The sequence below is a fragment of the Orbicella franksi genome, chromosome 13 (assembly GCF_964199315.1).
Source record: "Orbicella franksi chromosome 13, jaOrbFran1.1, whole genome shotgun sequence".
NCBI classification, from domain to species: Eukaryota; Metazoa; Cnidaria; class Anthozoa; order Scleractinia; family Merulinidae; genus Orbicella; species Orbicella franksi.
The window spans coordinates 20,240,198-20,258,501 of NC_138157.1; the positions used below are offsets into that span (position 1 = coordinate 20,240,198).

Here is an 18,304-nt window from a genome sequence, read left to right on the forward strand (position 1 = left end):
GTCCAAACGTATTTCAGTAGCATTCCAGTGGCATTTCTGCCGTGATAAACATCTGAACTTAACCATGAGGTTATAAGCTTAAGTATAAAATGGGTCTCACCTTGATAGCTGCTTTTGCCTCGAACATTGCCACGGTAAGCCCCTGGTTGCATGCTGTTCGTTGCTGCGCGTAGGTTTGCAGAGGTATTTTCATCGAAGATGCCTCCTATTACCGAATTTCGGCAACACACACAAGGTGACTGAAAAATTCCCTTAGATTCACGTCCGCAATTTACTGGATATTTTCCGAGCTGAAGTCCGCCATATTTGTTTTCTCACAAACTAGTACTTAGTCTCGCTCGGCCAAATTTCTTAACTGGGGCGATCATGTAAACTCGGTTCCAGGCCTCGCTGCTAGCCCCCCCTGGACGAAATTCATTCAAGGGAGGAAAGAACTATAAATGCCTAAATGTAGGGGATACCCAAATCTCTAGTGATATGGGTATCCCCGTCCAATATGACTAGATGTTATCGTTTCTTTAGTTCGAATTAAGGGTAGCCAAATCGACCGAATATACCATTCACCATTCAACTCGGAAAGGACTGAGATGGGCTTCTGTCGAAATAAAAGTAACAAAAAGAAATTTATGCCTTAAAGTAGACCGAGAGCGTCCCCGGAGATCTTTGTATTAAAATTGTTGATTTTTGACTGAAGGGAAATTTACGGGATCCAAAATATTTAGTCCAAACATTAACGGGATATGAATTACTTAGCCTTTACCCCGACCTCCCTTCTCCCCTACCCCCTCTATGAGGCCTTTATTCCCTTAAGCTTTTTCCACGTGTCTAAATCATCGATGCGAATCGGGATTTGAGTGGATTTTCGCGGGAAATACGGAAAATGTTGGAAGGATGAACTCTGCAAAATATAGAAATATTTTAGAATATGTCAAAAGCCAGAAATATCCGGCAGGGTTTTCCAGAAACGAAAAGGTAGTTTTGCGAAAATTCTGCAAAAACTTCGAATATCATTGTAAAAAGAGAAGAAGAAAAAACTTAGAACTTTAATTTAAAACTTGGAAGAACAATTAACTCGTCGCTTCCCGAAGCACTTGAGGTGGGACAGAAAGACAGTTGCTGGCCCAACGGTGAAAATGATTGCCCACCGTATGCCATACGTAACCGGTGAAATACTGCGTCGGTTTAAAAAGTTTTTTTTTTCTCCTTCTTGTGAACTCGATTTTGAATATGGGTTTGCCGAGACTCCAATCTGATAGTAAGTACACAACTGTCTCTATACTGCAGAGGACACAAAGATTCCATAATATCATTAGTAAAAACGGTTGAAAAAATTACTGTATTCAGGCGCTATTATGAGGTGAAACTAGAAATTTCCTGTCGTTACCCATAAAATATCACTGAAAATATGGGTATGATCGGTCGACTAAGGATACCATAATAATAATAATAATAATAATAATAACAACAACAACAACAACAACGACAACGACAACGACAATAATGATAATAATAATAATAATACATTTATATAGCGCTAATACTATGACATGTTCAAAAGCTCTTTACATATAAAAAGAAGCTCACAAACTAAAACAAAGATTTATAAAAAGGATGAAATGTGCTGGAAATACAAAAATATAAAACGGCTCATGTAACTAAGATTTACAAAAATTATAAACAGTCATAGGCGATTTTAAAAAGATATGTTTTCAATCGTTTTTAAAAATGTCCAAAGACGAGCTTGATCGTATGGCCAAGGGCACACGACATCTCATTTCTCGTACTTTCCCTAACATTATAAAGCCAAGTTTCAACATTGACTACTGGATTATGTTTTCTTTGTTTGTTATTATAGTCAACCTAACAGCTGGTTATTTCCCTTTACGCCTATTATATTCTCATAGGGCGCGTCTCAAAAACACGATAATTATATTAGATGGAGTATCTAATAAACTGCTGATCTGTAAAGCTGCATTCTCGTTTAGAATGTTCTCCGTACACAGCCATGTATTGGACGGGGATACCAGTATCACTAAAGATTTACATATACCAAATATTCAGCTCTCCCTTACATTTTAACATTTCCAATCATTTCCTCGTTGAATGGTGAAGTCTTTGAAAATTTTCTTTGCCTTTTTATCTTCGGTCGATTTGGCTACCCTGAATTCAAAAAACGATAACAAACAAACATATTGTAAGGGGATACCCATATCACTAGGGATTTGGGTATCCCTTACATTTCAGCATTTCGATCTAGTCCTCGTTCCTCATTGGAACTTTCGTCTTTGTAATTTTGCTTTGCTTTTTTTTTTATCTTTGGTCGATTTGGCTACCCTGAATTAAAGAAACAATAACAAATAAACACACTGGAAGGGGATACCCATATCACTAGGGATTTGGGTATCCCTTACGTTTTAGCATTTCTAGTCCTTTCCTCATTGGAATGACTTTCGTCTTTGCAAGTTTGCGTTGCTTTTATATCTTCGGTCGATTTGACTACCCTGAATTAAAGAAGCGATAACAAATAAACATATTGGAAGGGGATACCCATATCACTAGGGATTTGGGTATCCCTTACGTTTTAGCATTTCTAGTCCTTTCCTCATTGGAATGACTTTCGTCTTTGCAGCTTTGCGTCGCTCTTTTTATCTTCGGTCGATTTGGCTTCCCTGAATTAAAGAAACGATAACAAATAAACATATTGGAAGGAGATACCCATATCACTAGGGATTTGGGTATCCCTTACGTTTTAGCATGTCTAGTCCTTTCTTCATTGGAATGACTTTCCTCTTTGTAAGTTTGCGTTGCTTTTTCATCTTCGGTCGATTTGGCTATCCTGAATTAAAGAAACGATAACTAACAAACACTCTGGAAGGGGATACCCATATCACTAGGGATTTGGGTATCCCTTACATTTCAGCATTTCTAGTCCTTTCCTCATTGGAATGGCTTTCGTCTATGTAAGTTTGCTTTGCTTTTTTATCTTCGGTCGATTTGGCTACCCTGAATTAAAGAAACGAGGACAAAGAAACACTCCAGAAGGGGATACCCATATCACTAGGGATTTGGGTATCCCTTAATTTTTCGCATTTCTTGTCCATCTCTCCTTCAACGCCTTCCGTCTTTGAAAGTTTGCTTTGCCTTTTTAATCTTCGGTCGATTTGGCTGCCTGAAGTAAAGAAACGATAAGAAACAAACACCCTAGAAAGGGATACCCATATCACTAGGGATTTGGGTATCCCTAGTCCTTTCCTCAGTGGAATTAATTACGTCTTTGTAAGTTTGCTTTGCCTTTTAGATTTGGTTACCCTGAATTAAAGAAACAATAACGAGTAGGCACATTGGGAAAGGAAGTAATAGGAGAGATAATCAAGGAAAGAGCGATAAGTAAACAAGTCTGAGACAAAGTTTATTTCAGACAGGCAACATACACAAAGGTCAGTCACAGCTTGAGACCTGCATATTGCGTGACGGCCGTATCTCAGTGTGCCCGCTCGCATATTGATTTTATTCCATCGCCGAACTATCCGAGGTTTAGAATGCGCCTTTCTTGTTTAAAATGGCGTGCATTTCAAGGGTCATCGATAGGCACTAAGCGCATGTTCATACAACGAAGTTTGGCGCGTGAATCCGGTTTTGTATGTTCTTATAAATGCGGACTCGGATCAGACAGTCTGTTATAAATTGCGACTATTTTCAGCGACGTTGTGTTTATATGAAGATTAAGAAAGCTTTTGTTTATTGATACAAAGCTTCGTAAGAATATAAATGGCTTTTGAGCAGAATTATGGATGATTTCACTCGCCCCAGTCTGTGGTATTTAACGCTTTCAGTGTTTTGGGTATCCCTACTGGAGATACCCAAAACACTAGGGATTTGGGTACGGGGGTACCCAAAACACGGGGATAACCAAATCACTGTGACAGCGGCTAAACTTTTTACGATGTGAGCGTTCGCTCGAAAAAATCTCGCCTGCTCTGCAGGCTACTGGTAATCGAGCCTATTCAAGATGGGGAAGACGAAAAACATAGTTCCCTCCCCTCCCTTTCCGTACGGAAATCGCTGTTGTGGAAGGTCGACATTTTTAACATTCGAATTTTCAATATATTGATGGTGCGATATTCAGAAAGTCTTACAGAATTACAGCGGAAAGTCTTGAGAGATTCTGGGGATTCAAAAATATTTTGGTCTCAGTCTTTACGAATTTTCCGAACTTGGGCAAACTCCATAAAGGTCTTAAAACATATAGCGATTTTATATTTCGTCAAGGACAAAGCCGAGATAATTTTCTGAATCGCTTGGCCTTTCTATAAAAATAAACTACTCTCAAGAGGTTTGAAGATGACGCCTCAAAAACTCTGTCAAAGCTTTCTCAACCTCGTTCCTAGGCTCTCTCTACTCTGCCTCCCTTCACAATGGAACGGTCTGTTCGGTTCTGAATAAAGTCAATTTTGCTTTAATCCTCCTGATTCTTTGTCACTCAGTATACTGCAGAACTTTAAAGAATTTCTATAATTTCTGTAAGAAATTTCTCAGAGAAAAAATTTACAGCGCCCCCAAGCTTCGATTTTAAAACCGTGGAGTTGTTAGTTCACATTGTGCAATATTCAGAGGTCCATTCGAGGAAAAGAATCGTGCAGGGTTTCTTTATGAGTTGTGCATTACCATTAATAAAGTTCTCTTTCATTATGTCTTTTGATTTTGTCATTCACATGTCCACTGTTCGTATCAAAAACTGTATTTTAAAGAGCATACTTGTTAAATCCCAGCGTTAAGACTTGGCAGTGCATGAGATTCCTTAGGTAACAAAAGTGACGTAGGTTACAGTTTATGGACACCATCAACGCGTTTTATAGAAAGGGATCATCTATCAACTAACATTGTCATTCTTTCTTCCTGTTATACAGTGGTTTTGCGATGTGGCCTGGGAGAGAGGGATACTTTCTCTTCGCGTCAAATGTGGGAAGAGTGGAAGAGGATGCGAGTGGACTGGCGAGATACGTCATTACCAGGTAAAGGCAGCGGACGTTTTAGTTCTCCGAAAATGACAGACACTGTCAGAAGGGGACGTTTACCTCTTACCGAAAATTATTTCGAGGCTCAGGTTCATATAGAGACAAATAATGCTAATGACCGGCAATCCGTAAATGCCGGAAGTCATCCTTCCCTTAGTTCTTTCGCAGGAACACTCTACAGTTTGCCAATATGAAGATGTAACTTGTAATGACTGTTACGGAATGGTGCAGCGAGGGATCTTTGACACACACAAAACATCAGAATGTCCCAGCAGGATCGTACAATGTGGATACTGTGAAGGAGAGTTAGAATTCTGGCGGACAGAGGTATGACTGTTCAACCTTTGAATAACAAGTTGTAAACAGTTGGTCATTTTCTAACTGACCTAGTTGTAGAAGTTTAACCCAAAACACATGCCGGAGTAGATTATGATGATTATTATGATGATAATGATACAGCAATAGTGATAATAATAACGATAGCGGTACAGTGGGTATAATGAACATGATATAATATGCGATCAGCTGCATTCGTCCATTCTCTACCATTCTCTATAATGTCGGAAGAAGTTCGATCTTTCTTTGAGAGCTTATTCTTAATACCAGCCCGTGGGCTAAACTGCGGCGCGGGAGGGCTGCTGCCAATCAGAACTGAGGACGTTTGCGGCTGAGAATGATGGGGTGGCGGGGGGGGGGGGGGGTTGTGGTTTATCTTTCTGGAGGAAAGCTTATTTTCGGGGCGCTTGTTATTGGAATTTTGCGCTGTCAAGAGGACTGATGTGATAAACTTGTTTGTTTTCTGCACTACTTCTAATGATAGGAATAAGTAAATAAATTACAGGCGCTTTCAACATACGTCTCTGAAATGAAAAAATAATTCGTGTCCCGAGTAGGACTCGAATCCGCGTCTCCCTGCATACTAGTCGGGAGTGATATCCACTACACCATCGGGGCAACCAGCCTGAATGCGTGGCAACTTTTTGATGTGAGTTGATAGAACGCGGTTAATCCAAGGGACATTTTCCTTCAAGACATTTGTGTGTTTCATGGCTTCTCCCCGACAGTCGGGGTTACTAGTACTTACGTCATTTATCTCATAAATCGCTTAACCTACGTTATATTTGTTTCCATTACTTTTTTGTCACTAATATAACTTACATGTGATCTTAACTGGTTATTTTACATCGCAGTACCTAACGTACTGTTTACTGAAATCACCAGATTCATGAAAGAATTGAATGTCAGCGTTTTCCTTTCCCTTGCCCTCAAGAATGTGGAATGCAGGCCGTTCCTCGAGAGGAGGTAAAGATTAAAATAATGCGATTAATTTTCAAATTAGACTTTTTCAAGGTAGTTAAACCGAGCTGGATAAGCCGGGTTTACAGTGCAGTGGAATCGCAATTTTTCGAACCTCCACGGGAAGCTAAGGGACCGTTCATTTTTTATGAGGGAGGGGGGGCTGGTGGGATTTGGTCAGCACCATTTAAAAATCGCATGACCCCCCCTCAGCTTACCAATTTTTTCACATGGCCCCCCCTTATAGCGGTCATTTTTTGGGATGACCCCCCCCAAAAAAAAAAATTGAACAAACAATATTTAGATTTCAACTTTTTTAATATTTCTCTATTATCCCCCTACTTCACGTTTTGTGCTCACTGTGAAGACAATATTTACAATCCCTATACTACAGAGAGCTGTTGTTTGAAAAACAAATCAAAAGAAAGAGAAGTCAATTTCGGATCTCCTCATCATGGCTCGCCCTGAGCGTGTGGCATTTGGCCTCTCATTGGCATCTCTCTCATCTGAATTGATGAATGCCCACAGTTTTAATGTAAAACAGATCAAATGTATAGAAGCTAAGTTGACGAAGGTCACGCAGGACATGGAAGCACTAGAAAATAAGAGCAATTATAACAGCATATTCAAGGGCATACTCAAACAGCACATCAACAAAAGGAGAAGGAAAAAAGAAAACCGCAGAAAGTCAAATGAAAGAAAGAGGAAGCGGACTGAAAACAACGTCCAACGAGTTTATGGAATCTGTGTTGGAAACCCGCTAGGAAATGATCTTCCACAATGCCTTGTGTACCCTCTTAGAACGGCCGTCCCGGAAGAGTGTATTAAAGTTGAGAATGTTCCCACGTCGTTATTTAGAAGAGATGGCCCATACATCGCACAGCTCTTGGAAGGGAATTATTTCACCAATGCTGCAAGAAGCAGAATCACCACCAACCTTGAGCAGGAAGTCAGAGATCATGTTTACACCTTCATGTACCCTGAAGAGTACACTCTGACGGAAAGGATTGCTGCTTCTTGCAGCATCGGTGAAAGAGACTCCCATAGCAGCACAAGCGGCGACGAAGAACTCGACGACAGCGAAGATGAAGATGAGTGCCAGTGAAAGTTGCATTCGAAAATAACTGTGTTAAATACTTTGTTTCAGTAGCTACAAATGCTTTTTGTCGCCAAACGTTTTTTTAAAGCAGAAGGAAAGTTTGTAATAAATTTGTATCCTGCCTTCTATGTTTATTCTATAGCAATTTTTTTGATATTCAAACATTATGCCATTTTAAAGTTTTAGTAAAATATTTCACGTGACCCCCCCTTTTTCCCTTATTTTTTTGGGATGGCCCCCCCTCGAAAGCCATTTTTTTCGCATGGCCCCCCCCCCCAAATCCCACCAGCCCCCCCTACCTGATAAAAAATGAACGGTCCCTAAACTTGGTTCGAAAAATCGCATGGTTGGGGAAATCGGGAGTAAAATTACACTTTTCAACTGAGAAGAGGAAAACGACTTTTGGTTCGATTTATCGGGAGGTTCGGAAAAATTACGGTACGAGAAATCGGGATTCCACTGTAGGTTGATTTTACGCTTGTGAGAAATAGATATGGCAACAAACCAAAAGTTTACAAGCTTGGTGATTGAAGACAAAAAAATACGCAAAATAACACCTTATTATTCAGAGGCTAATGCTCTAAAAGTAGTTAAAAAATAGTTGTCCGTTGTTGTTGGAATTGAAGCCGCGAAAGAAGGGGGGGGGGGAAGGGGGCAAGGAGCAAAAGGAATGGGAAGGGGGTTATTAACGAGGGATTTTCTGATATTTGCGCCTTTGAGTAGTTTTTCTTGTTAGAACGCAATCACAAACAAAAGTTTTAAACGAGTCTTGTATTTTGTGGCTCAGGTGGAGTCCCATGTGAGGGACGATTGTGCGATGACCATGGTGCTGTGTCCTTATGAGGAAGCTGGATGCACGTTCCATGTAAGTTAATGGTAACTGAGACTCGTTTCTTCGAAATACCGTTCAGCTACAAATAGTCGTGACAAGCACACCTTTCTCGTGTTTGTTTAGGTAACACGTCAGTTCTAGCTTGCGTAACAGGCGTAGAACGGCGGAGAGGAGGAGGAAGAGCGAGAATAGAAGGCAACGCAGGCTAGTCAGTATAATTTCTAAACTTTAATCGTTAAGCAAACGCATTGTATCACAATTAAGGTTTTTTCTAAAGTACCTCTAAAACTTTTAAAACTTATGAAACAGAGGTGCTGACTGAGACTTCCACTGAATCATAAAATTAATGGAACCTTATCTAACTTATTTGATATACAAAACTGCATGCTTATCCACTGGAACGCAGTCTGTTGATAAAGGATATCCACATTGTGCCAAATGTCCTTAGTAACGGCGAGGAGGCAGCGTGGCCGAGTGGTTTATAGTGCTGGTGTTGTAATCCGGAGGTCCCGGATTCAAGGACTCCAGCCTGTCAATAGCGGGATTTCTTTCTCGTAAATAGCCAACTGGTTTGCCTCTTGTCAGTTGGGATTTTTAACTATGTTACGTTTATTTGAAATATTTGTTTCCTTTGTTTCAGTGGCATGCCTGTAAACTAGCTAAGCCCAGTGCTTGTATAGCTGAGTGTATGGCCACTATAAATAAGATTTACATTTTTTTACATTTACTAAAAAAGAGCCGAGGCTTCCTATCAGTATATAGCAACGGATAGCCTACTGAACGTAACTAAGCCCTTGTTTTTTCTCTTTACATTTGAAGTACTTTTTATATGTTCAGGAAGGAATGCGCGAGATGTTAGTGTATCCAGTCCAGAATACTTGATTTGTCGCCATGATATCGTGCAGCATTTTTTTTCAACCTTTATACAGGACAAGAGGAGTAGTTTAAAAGCACATCTTGGAGCCTCGGGAGAGGAACATCTGAGAAAAGTATGGTCCAAGTACTTAAAGACAACAGAGCGATTAAGTCAGTATGAAAAGGAGATGGAATCCATGAAAGAGAGGTTTGATGGGAACGAAGAAGAAATTAATGAATTGCTTATTGAGAAGGTGTCCACGAGAGAGAGGTTATCACATTTAGAGGGAGAAAATTGCGGTCAAAGAAAAGAAATGCAAACCAACACAGAGTCTATGACAAAGCGATTAAACGAGTTGGAGGAAGACAGCAAAAGTTATAAAGAATGGCAAAATGAGACGAGAGCCATGGTAGAGCGACTAAATGAGGAGTTGGAAATAGCAAAAGCCCAACTAGTAAAATTGGAAACCGAGAAAGAACCAATGAAAAAGTTTCAGGATCAGAAAGTCGAAGAAGTTATTAGCGAATGTAGATCGTCGCAGAAAAAGTTTGAAGAGCAAAATATTGTACTGAAGGAAGACGTCGCAAAACTGCAAAGGCAGCTTGAAGACGCAAAAAGTACCGCTACTAATGACGCACAGAAACTGAAACGAGACATACAAGCAGTATATTCAGAGGTTCAAGCTACGAGGGGGAAACAACCGCGGAATCTAGCTAGCTCGTTTCCTTTTACGCCTCCTGTGCCTTTATTTTCGCCTTACCCACTGAGAGCTCCGCTGACAGAATCACTGACTGATCCAAGGCCCTTCACGATGTCCGCGACAAGAAAGCCCGAGACTGCTTCGAAAGAGGACAAAACACGCGATTCTGCAGAACTCGAACTTGTGCCTATAGGCTATAATAAAATTGTACATCCAGCGGTGAAGAGACCAAAGATCGAGGAAGCGACTAAATGCAAGTATGTGTTGGTCAAAAAGGGTAATTGATTCGCGTTGTACTCCATTAAATAATTAATTGAAGTTACTTCCACTATTTTAGTAATGGTAAACAGAGAGAAGGCAAATATTTAATTACAAATATTTCATTGTCCAAAATGTTTTAGCGACTGGGTCTTGTTCCCCTGTTGTTTTTTGTTCGTTCAAGGACAAGAACCATTATCATATGACCCGCACGGTCCCACACGCCATTTCCATGAAAAACCATGAGAAAAAGGTCCCGTATGAGGGCCGTACGCGTCAAAGTGATAGGGCCGGAAAAACACGTACGGCCCTACTAGAAGTGCGTACGGCCCTGCTAGAAATGCGTACGGTAGGCTTTTGTTCATTATGCCTTTATTTCCCCACTAAAATACTCCACCTAAACGCTCCATTTTCCACTAAAATGCTCGGTTAATGCTCATAAACAGGGTTTTTTAAATTTTAATAATTTTAACGTTTCACCCCAATTAACAGTTCAGAGTGCTTACCAAAATCGTATACCTAGTATAACAAGTTAGCAACAACGTATTTAATAGTTTTAATACACCAAAAGATAATTCTCTGAATGATCTGTTGTTCTGTTAATCCTTTGTCCCCTTTCAGTGAAGAGGAAAAGTCTTCATTTTCTCGTAAAAAAAAAAAATTTATTTCTATTTTCTGCGGAAAAAATATTAATTTTCCGGGAAATGCCACTAAAATGCTCGAATAATACTTAATACTTTTGCCTCTGTAAAATGCTCGAAAAAATGCTAACATAATGTACAAAATCCTAGCGTACGGCCCAAAAAATTGCGCACGGTCCTACTAGAAATGCATACGGCCCTACCAGAAGTGCGCACGACCCTACTAGAATCGATGCGACTTAATGACACATGAATGCAAAATTTTGTTTTCTCCAACGTGAGCAAAGAAAGTGAATTTTCTGACAGCGAATTATTCTATCCTTTCGAACTGTCCTATCCAGATACTTAAGGTCATTCCTCACATTTGCATTGCGCATCCTTACTGCGCATAATTTATGGCGTCATTAGCGTGCGCTTGTGCACGCGCATATTGAAAACATGACGGATTTGCCTTGATATTGAGCTCTGTCAGTTGAAAAATGGCTCTAGCTCACCAACGAGCATGGGCAACCCAATTTTTTTTCCAGTCGTTGTAATCAACTAATCATAAGCTTTGCGTGAGAAAAGACTGATCTAATTTCTATTGCTGAAAATTGAATAAATAAGAAAAATAGCAGATACACTGTGGTCTTTTCTATTTTGCAGTCGGTAACCACGTCAAGAAATTTGGTTCAAATTTTTAATCAAGGATTTAGCTTTCTGTCTGAATCAAACTTAAACGTTTATTTGTGTCCGACACAATGTATTGACTGTAGTTTAATGCGTGTTCTTATGAGTCCGGGCTTACAAAGATGTTACAATTACTGGGAATGCGTTCTTATAATAAGCATTAAATAATGCCAAAATAGGGCATTTTCAATGCCTCACTGCTCCTAAATGAGCATGGGCACCCCCCTTTTTTATTTCAAAATTGAAGTTATCACATGACAAATATTCAGTGGACAAAGTTTGAACACTTTTATTTCAGAGGAATTACCTTAAGGTGGCCGAACACAGTTTTCGCGCGCGCTTTTGCTGATGCAATTCAGCGCGCGCACAAGGATTGCAAAAAACAAACAATGCGTCAATAGAGGGAGCATTTTATTTACTCAACACCCGCACTATCTGTGCTATTTTTCTCTATAACTGAACGCAGAGTATTGATGGCTTTAGTCTTTTATCACAAAGATATGTTAGAAGGGGTAGCGATGCAAAGAACCCAGCAATTCTCAGCTTATTCTTTGTTACCGAAAGAACCCAGTTAAATGCAGCGCATGCGTAGTAAGTCAAAAAATTGCGATTGAATGAAAATTTGCACTCTCGGAAATACGCCTATTTCTCAAGAACCACTCATTAGAATTTCAAGAAATTTGGCACGAAAATTTGCTAGGAAATAAGTAACTCGAGTATTGAAAATAATTGAACTTTAACAAAGGAAATTCTAGATATTCCAGTGAACCTTCGACAAGGGATAATTAAAGATCTCTCTGTTAAATTATTAGCAAAATGGTGTTAACTTTTGAGAATCGTTACAGGCTTGGTGCATGCAAATTATAAAGAAAATCCAATGACTAGATTTTCTACAAATAAACAAAACCGATTTTAAAGGCCTGTTTATTTTTATTCATGTTGCCATGGCAACGGCACATACGTCAGCTTCACCATCAAAAAACCAAAGTTTGTGTTGTTAACTAGCTTGCTGCCATTTTTGGCGACCGAGAGATCAAGGGTTTTAGAGAAAAAGGTGAATGAAACACAGGCATCAAAAACTGTGTTCAGCCACCTTAATCCGAACCTGAGAAAACGCTCCTCACTAATGCAAAATTATCTGACAGAAGCCAACAACAAGTAAACACCATCAAGGAAACAACTAACCCAGATGAACTGTTGGATAATGAACTTTTGAAACAGGCAAACAGACTAGAGGCGAAACTTCTTTAAGTGGACAAAGAATTCATCGTGGGTCAACAGCAAGAGACCACCGAGTCAGAACCGCGAAGAAAACAAAGGAAGCCTTAACATATGAACGTGCGTTTTCTTTAAGTTTCTGGGAGACGTTGAAATAACAAGAGAAATCACAAACATACCTTGTTTGCATAGGAATAAATTGCTCTACATCAATGTTCTTTGAAGTAACAAAACTAAGTCCAAACAAAAGTTCATTAACGTACAGTTCATCCAATTATATTAAAACTCGCTTGTTCGATTCCTGTTGGTGTAATTTGCACTACACAGCAAAGTCAGCAAAGCAAACCCAGGCCCTGCTTGCAGGAGCCAACATCGGTGTAATTAATATTCAGTCGCTGGTTCTACCTCGTTTAAGAGGAACCGAGAGGTCGACAAATAGCTTGAAAAGACGCCTACAGTTTAGGCCCGGTTTAAACGTCGCATTTTACATGTTCCAATTTGAGTCGACTCCTAATAGAATGGTTTCCAGTTGAGTGTCGAAAGTAATCAGGCAATTACTTTGGTTTTGGTTTTGGCTTTACTACGGTTTGAGATGGGTTGAGTAGTCTAATTGGTAAGTAATTGGTTTTGTTTTGGTGTTATGACACTCAATTGAAAACTGCTCTAAGTTCGGCGTTTGATTTAAGGTGACTCCCTATAGTTTAACGATCGCACGCGCGCCAAGGACCAAAGCTCAAGTAATCTGCGCGCGCTCAAAGGAAAACGTCAGTGTTTTTCGATATTTTATGACGTCAACATAAGCACAAAAAGCAAAACTGACGGTGAATTTTCTCGCGTTTCCTTCGGTGGAATTCCATAAAATTTGGCAGACTGGTAGTAAATATTTTATTTTAGTCGGAGCTCGCTTTTCAGGGAAAACTGTAAGACCAGTTTTTTCGCAGCGGTAAAAAACATAAATTTGCAAAAACCGAAAAAACTACCTTTACAAACCCTACTTTAAAATTCGTATTCCGCTGAATGCGATTTTCTGTGAAAATTTTGGAAGATTTCACCGAAGGAAATTCAAGAAAATCACAAATAAAGCCATAAAAACACCAAAAGAATATTTGTTTGGGCCTTTATAATTCAAGACTAAAGCCCAAAATTTTAACAGAGATGATAGGAAATAACTATTTAATCATTGGTTATTACATGTAATAAGTTTGAGAGGACTAGGTGTAAAAATGAATGCAAAAACAGCATTCAAAACATAACACTTGCGCGGGGAACGCCATAAATGATTACCGTATGGAGCCACCTTAAACGTCGTGTTTTTTGTGCCGAATAAAACTGCTGAGCGCAAGCGACCTGTTCATTCCCAGACTCCTCGCCAAGTTTCCCACCAATACGGCTGACAATGATAAGGAACCCAGGGTGGGGGAGGGGTGGGGGAGGGGTGGGGGAGGGGGGGTACTCCGTTCTATGGGCTATATAGGTATGTGCGGCCCCAAAGGGTATAGTTTTTCAGCCGTTTTGGTCATAAATAGGGTATCGATTTTAGCTTAGTTTGGCCATTTTGCTCATAAATAGGGTATGGCTGTTGCACTCTAGCCTTGATATGGGTATGTTTTTAAGAAAAAGCCACTTTTTCATCATTATCGAAAAGAAAGTCAACAAAAGCCCTTCACAAATTATGTTTTTCCGGTAATTTAACATTGGTCTGAACTAGGGAACTGATTATAACGCAGGTCTGAAACAGGGTTTTGATTTAAGGGTCAGGTCATAAATAGGGTTTCTAATTTTTGTTCAGGTCATAAATAGGGTAGGGAATATCGCAAATTTTAGTCATAAATAGGGTAAGGGCTTTGGGAAGCGGGCCGCACATCCCCACTCAATTTTTCTGGTAGTATCCCCCGGGGAAGGAACACATTTTGCGTTTAGATCGTTCATGCCTTGAAACACCATTTATTCGCGCAAACAGGACGCGGTGATTTATAATACAGATGGCAGTGCATTACTTCTTAAACTCTGATTTTCTTTTCACTTTCCCGATCAAATTCAAGCTCATAGACTTCGCTCTCCATCTTCTGCTGGAAAAAGAAAAAAAGCATCGCAACGCGCTGCATTTCGTATCGCCTTCCAACCCGGGGGTTTACTCGTTTTGCTCAAATAAAGTAGAACATCTCATACAAAAAAGCAGCGCGGCATGTTCAACCAGTAAGTATTACACTTTGCTGATCATGAAGAGAAGTACGAACCACCGCATACACTATTATCATCAACAATCGCCATATTGCTTTCCTACCCCGCATGTCATGTAGCATAGAGCTATTTTCGCTTGGCAGCCGAAAAGTAATTGGTTTTGCATAACTATGTTGCACGATCGGAGCGAAGCAAGAACCACATATACTGGCATCCTCAACAGCCGCCAAATATTCCCACCAGCACGTTGTGCGTATGTCATGCAGCACAAAACTGTGGAGTTATGGGTGAAATATAATTTATGAATTTGATTCGGCACATGTAAAATGCGACGTTTAAATCAACTGTTGAGCTTCAGTCGTATATTCGACTGAATCAGTCGAATATTCGACTGAACTCGCATTTAATTCAAATGTGTTGTATTTAATTGATTTCAGTGAAACGTGAAGCAAACTTTAGTCACTCGTTGGCCTGTCCACGATTATCCAGATATTTTTTGTTTAGAAGTTTCCGAGATATTTAGAACATCTTAAGATGTTTAGAGAATTTTGGGATATTCAGAAAAATTTATAGCTTTTTTGGGCTGGGCACTGTGTTTTCCAGCTTTTCCTCGCTATCTTCTTGAAAGAATAGTTAGAATACTCAGTCCTCTGCTAGAAAAAAAAAAATGCATCAATGTTGTTTTGAAAGTTGTCTTTATTTCCATAATAATAACGTAGACAATCTCTGACATACTTTTCATCTCCCTCTGGGGAACATTTTGGCGTAAAAGATTCAAAATCGGCTTCTTTTAAAAACAAAAATATGAGATATATAGGGATTTTCCAAGATATTTAGAAAATTTTGGGGGATATTTAGATATTTTTGTGAGAATTTTCGGAAAGATATTTAGGCGATATTTGTGGAAAGGCCTAGTCACTCGCAAATTTTTTAATGGTTTTGACATATTTTTTGACAGCTTTATGATAACTTTCTGTTGGCTTTTTAGTCAGGTTTGCCAATCAAAATAGGAACAATTGTACTGAACAGCTTTACAGCTATAGATTTGTATCGAATGACTTTTCTGCCTCTCAGTGATTTTTTCAATTCACATTTTCAGATCATTTTCAGATCATTTTCACAACCCATGTTTACTTTTTCAACATTTCCCGTTAACATGAATTGTAATTGTGTACGCAGTACACGTAAATCTAAAGAAAAACGGAAATGAGACAATTAGTCTTGTTATTCGATGAATTGTGAACCAGTTCTTGCCGGATTCCGAGGCGAAGAAATAAATGACAAGCTTTCAATTTATTGTGGAATATTTTTTGTGGTTGTCCTGCGCGCGGCCTGTGTAGTCGCGCGCGGCCTCTGTTTAGGTTCAGGACGTAGGTCCGAGTCAGGACACACAGACCACGTTGCGCTCGGTCCGAACGTCCTGACGTCGAGCCAAATATTTTCCCCTTCTGGCCCTCCCACTCTGTCAATAAGTGCATATTATTTCGCACAGATAAAATCCTCAAACGCAAGCACTAACGCATGTAAACGGGAGGATTAAACGGCAGGATCCGTAGAACTGCTACTTTGCAAGTAATTGTCAAACTGGCTCGATGTTTTGTTGCCGATCAGTAAGGCGGCAGACGTAAAGAGGAGAATGACTCGGACCGAATTTTAGGAGTTTGTTCACAACGAATAGTTGGAATTAGAGGTTCCAGTCGGAGAGAAATGGGTTAGTAGTGTTTACACATTATCTATCTAATATCTTTTGTAGGACATACAACACCCGACAGCAGCAAAAGATCATTTCTAAACAAAGAGGTCTACCAACAGGTAATTTGTCTTAGAATCTTTATTTTTCGTCAAAGTTTTTTCGTCCCGAAAGAAAAGGCCATATATTTCTTTGTTTGTTGGACTTAATTTCGTATTGAAGGGGGCAGAGTTGAACTTTTCTACTACGGCCAAACTAAAACATAACTGATAAGGGTTTTTATTAGAGATGTATGCCCGGCGTGAAGTTGGGACGAAATATCCTGCCCGTTATATTTATAGAGTGGAGGCGACCAATAGGGAAGCCTCGACTGAAAAAAGATTTCATAAGTAACAGAAATGCTTGTTTGGTTAATCAACAGAGGAGATCGTGACAGTTGAAAGAGGCCGTGGAGACGATTCTGGGGAAGATTCGGAGGAGGATGAGTACCAAGCAGACTTCAACAATAGCACTGTTGCAAGATCACAAACCTTTCGATTTCGTCATTTTTTTCCCTGAGATGGTCACAGAAAACATTTTAAAACACAAATTGTAGCCTAGTTCTATATATGTAACTTCATTTTGTCAAGTTGTATGGCCTAGCTACCTTGAGACCACAGAGGAAAGAAAAGGGCAATCCTCCGTAGTAAAAAAGATGGCGGCTGTACACTTCACCACAATACCATGCGAGCCTAATACAGCACGTAAAGTACAAGGAAAGCCAGATTTTGCGGTATTTGTCCCTGTGCTATCGACATTGTGTATGTTAGGTTTGAAGGTTTTAGAACGTTTCCGTACGTTTTTATGCGCGTTGTTTAAGTTTCCGTGCGATAAGAATTATGGGTAAATGTACCAGCCGCCATCTTTTTTCTTACGGCGGATTCTGGAGGCGAGCAGCTAAGATGCGAGTCTTAAGAGTCAACGTTGATTTATATTTGCCTAGTTCCTAGGCCTCGCCCGTTTGTCACAGTCAGTTTCTTTGATCTCTGTAACCGTAAACTTCCGAAAGTAACTGATATTTAGCAACAGTTCTTATATACAGCAGTCATGCCTCAGGCATGCTCATTAAAGAGTTGTCTTGTGTCGGCCATCTTGAGTCGTACACGTGTACGACTCAAAAATATAACAGTAACGACCCTCGTTGCTTTCAGAATTAGTCGCCTTTGGGGCTCGTTACTTGCGGGGGGTCGCTACCTTCGGAGAGCAAAAAATGTTCTATAAAGTTGATGCGACTGAGCGCTCTTTGAGAAATAATAGACGGAAATTCGCAAAACCACATTCTTTGTTCCAGTTTAAATTTATGTTGCTGCCACATGGGGAGCTCTTTACGTGTAGACCGTGTTGTCCCTGTATGGTCGACAGGAAAGCTAGTAAGTTTCTACTTCATGACGCACTGCTACATTAGCCTGCTGTATCAATATCTCAGTGCACTGGCCGAGTTTTCAATTTTAAAGAAACGTTCCTTTTAATAACGTGCTGTTGAAAATGACACAGAATTTCCAATTTTAATTCAATGAAAAGTTCCTTTTAATGTTTGCCTGTTATTTGATGAAAATCATATGGATTTTGTTTTAATTATAACTCGGCGCAAGCACGAAAACTTAATTTGAACCCTGGTTTCGCAATTTTCGGGGATGGGGGTGGGCTTGCTACTTTCCGGAAGGGGAAAATTACTACTTTCGGGAGCTCACCACTTTCGGGATTTACTAGCGGCCACAATTTTTTGACGTTACCTTCGGGGGGTCGTTACTTTCGCGAAGACCTCTGGGAGAAACCCAGACAGGACATACTAGGTAAGACTAACAAATAG

At 39.8% G+C, this 18,304-nt stretch overlaps 1 protein-coding gene across 1 annotated transcript in view; it reads left to right on the forward strand.

Annotated features, from left to right (window-relative positions):
* Positions 1–17,374, forward strand: part of LOC145464911 (uncharacterized) — a 37,267-nt gene extending 19,893 nt beyond the window's left edge. Inside the window, exons 4-10 of the mRNA XM_081448722.1 lie at positions 4,908–5,012; positions 5,184–5,342; positions 6,237–6,317; positions 8,198–8,275; positions 9,172–10,055; positions 16,519–16,577; positions 16,877–17,374. Of these exons, the coding sequence (XP_081304848.1) occupies positions 4,908–5,012; positions 5,184–5,342; positions 6,237–6,317; positions 8,198–8,275; positions 9,172–10,055; positions 16,519–16,577; positions 16,877–17,013 (1,503 nt within the window). The 3' untranslated portion in view covers positions 17,014–17,374. The remainder of the gene's footprint in view (positions 1–4,907; positions 5,013–5,183; positions 5,343–6,236; positions 6,318–8,197; positions 8,276–9,171; positions 10,056–16,518; positions 16,578–16,876) is intronic.
* The last annotated feature ends 930 nt before the right edge of the window (positions 17,375–18,304 follow it).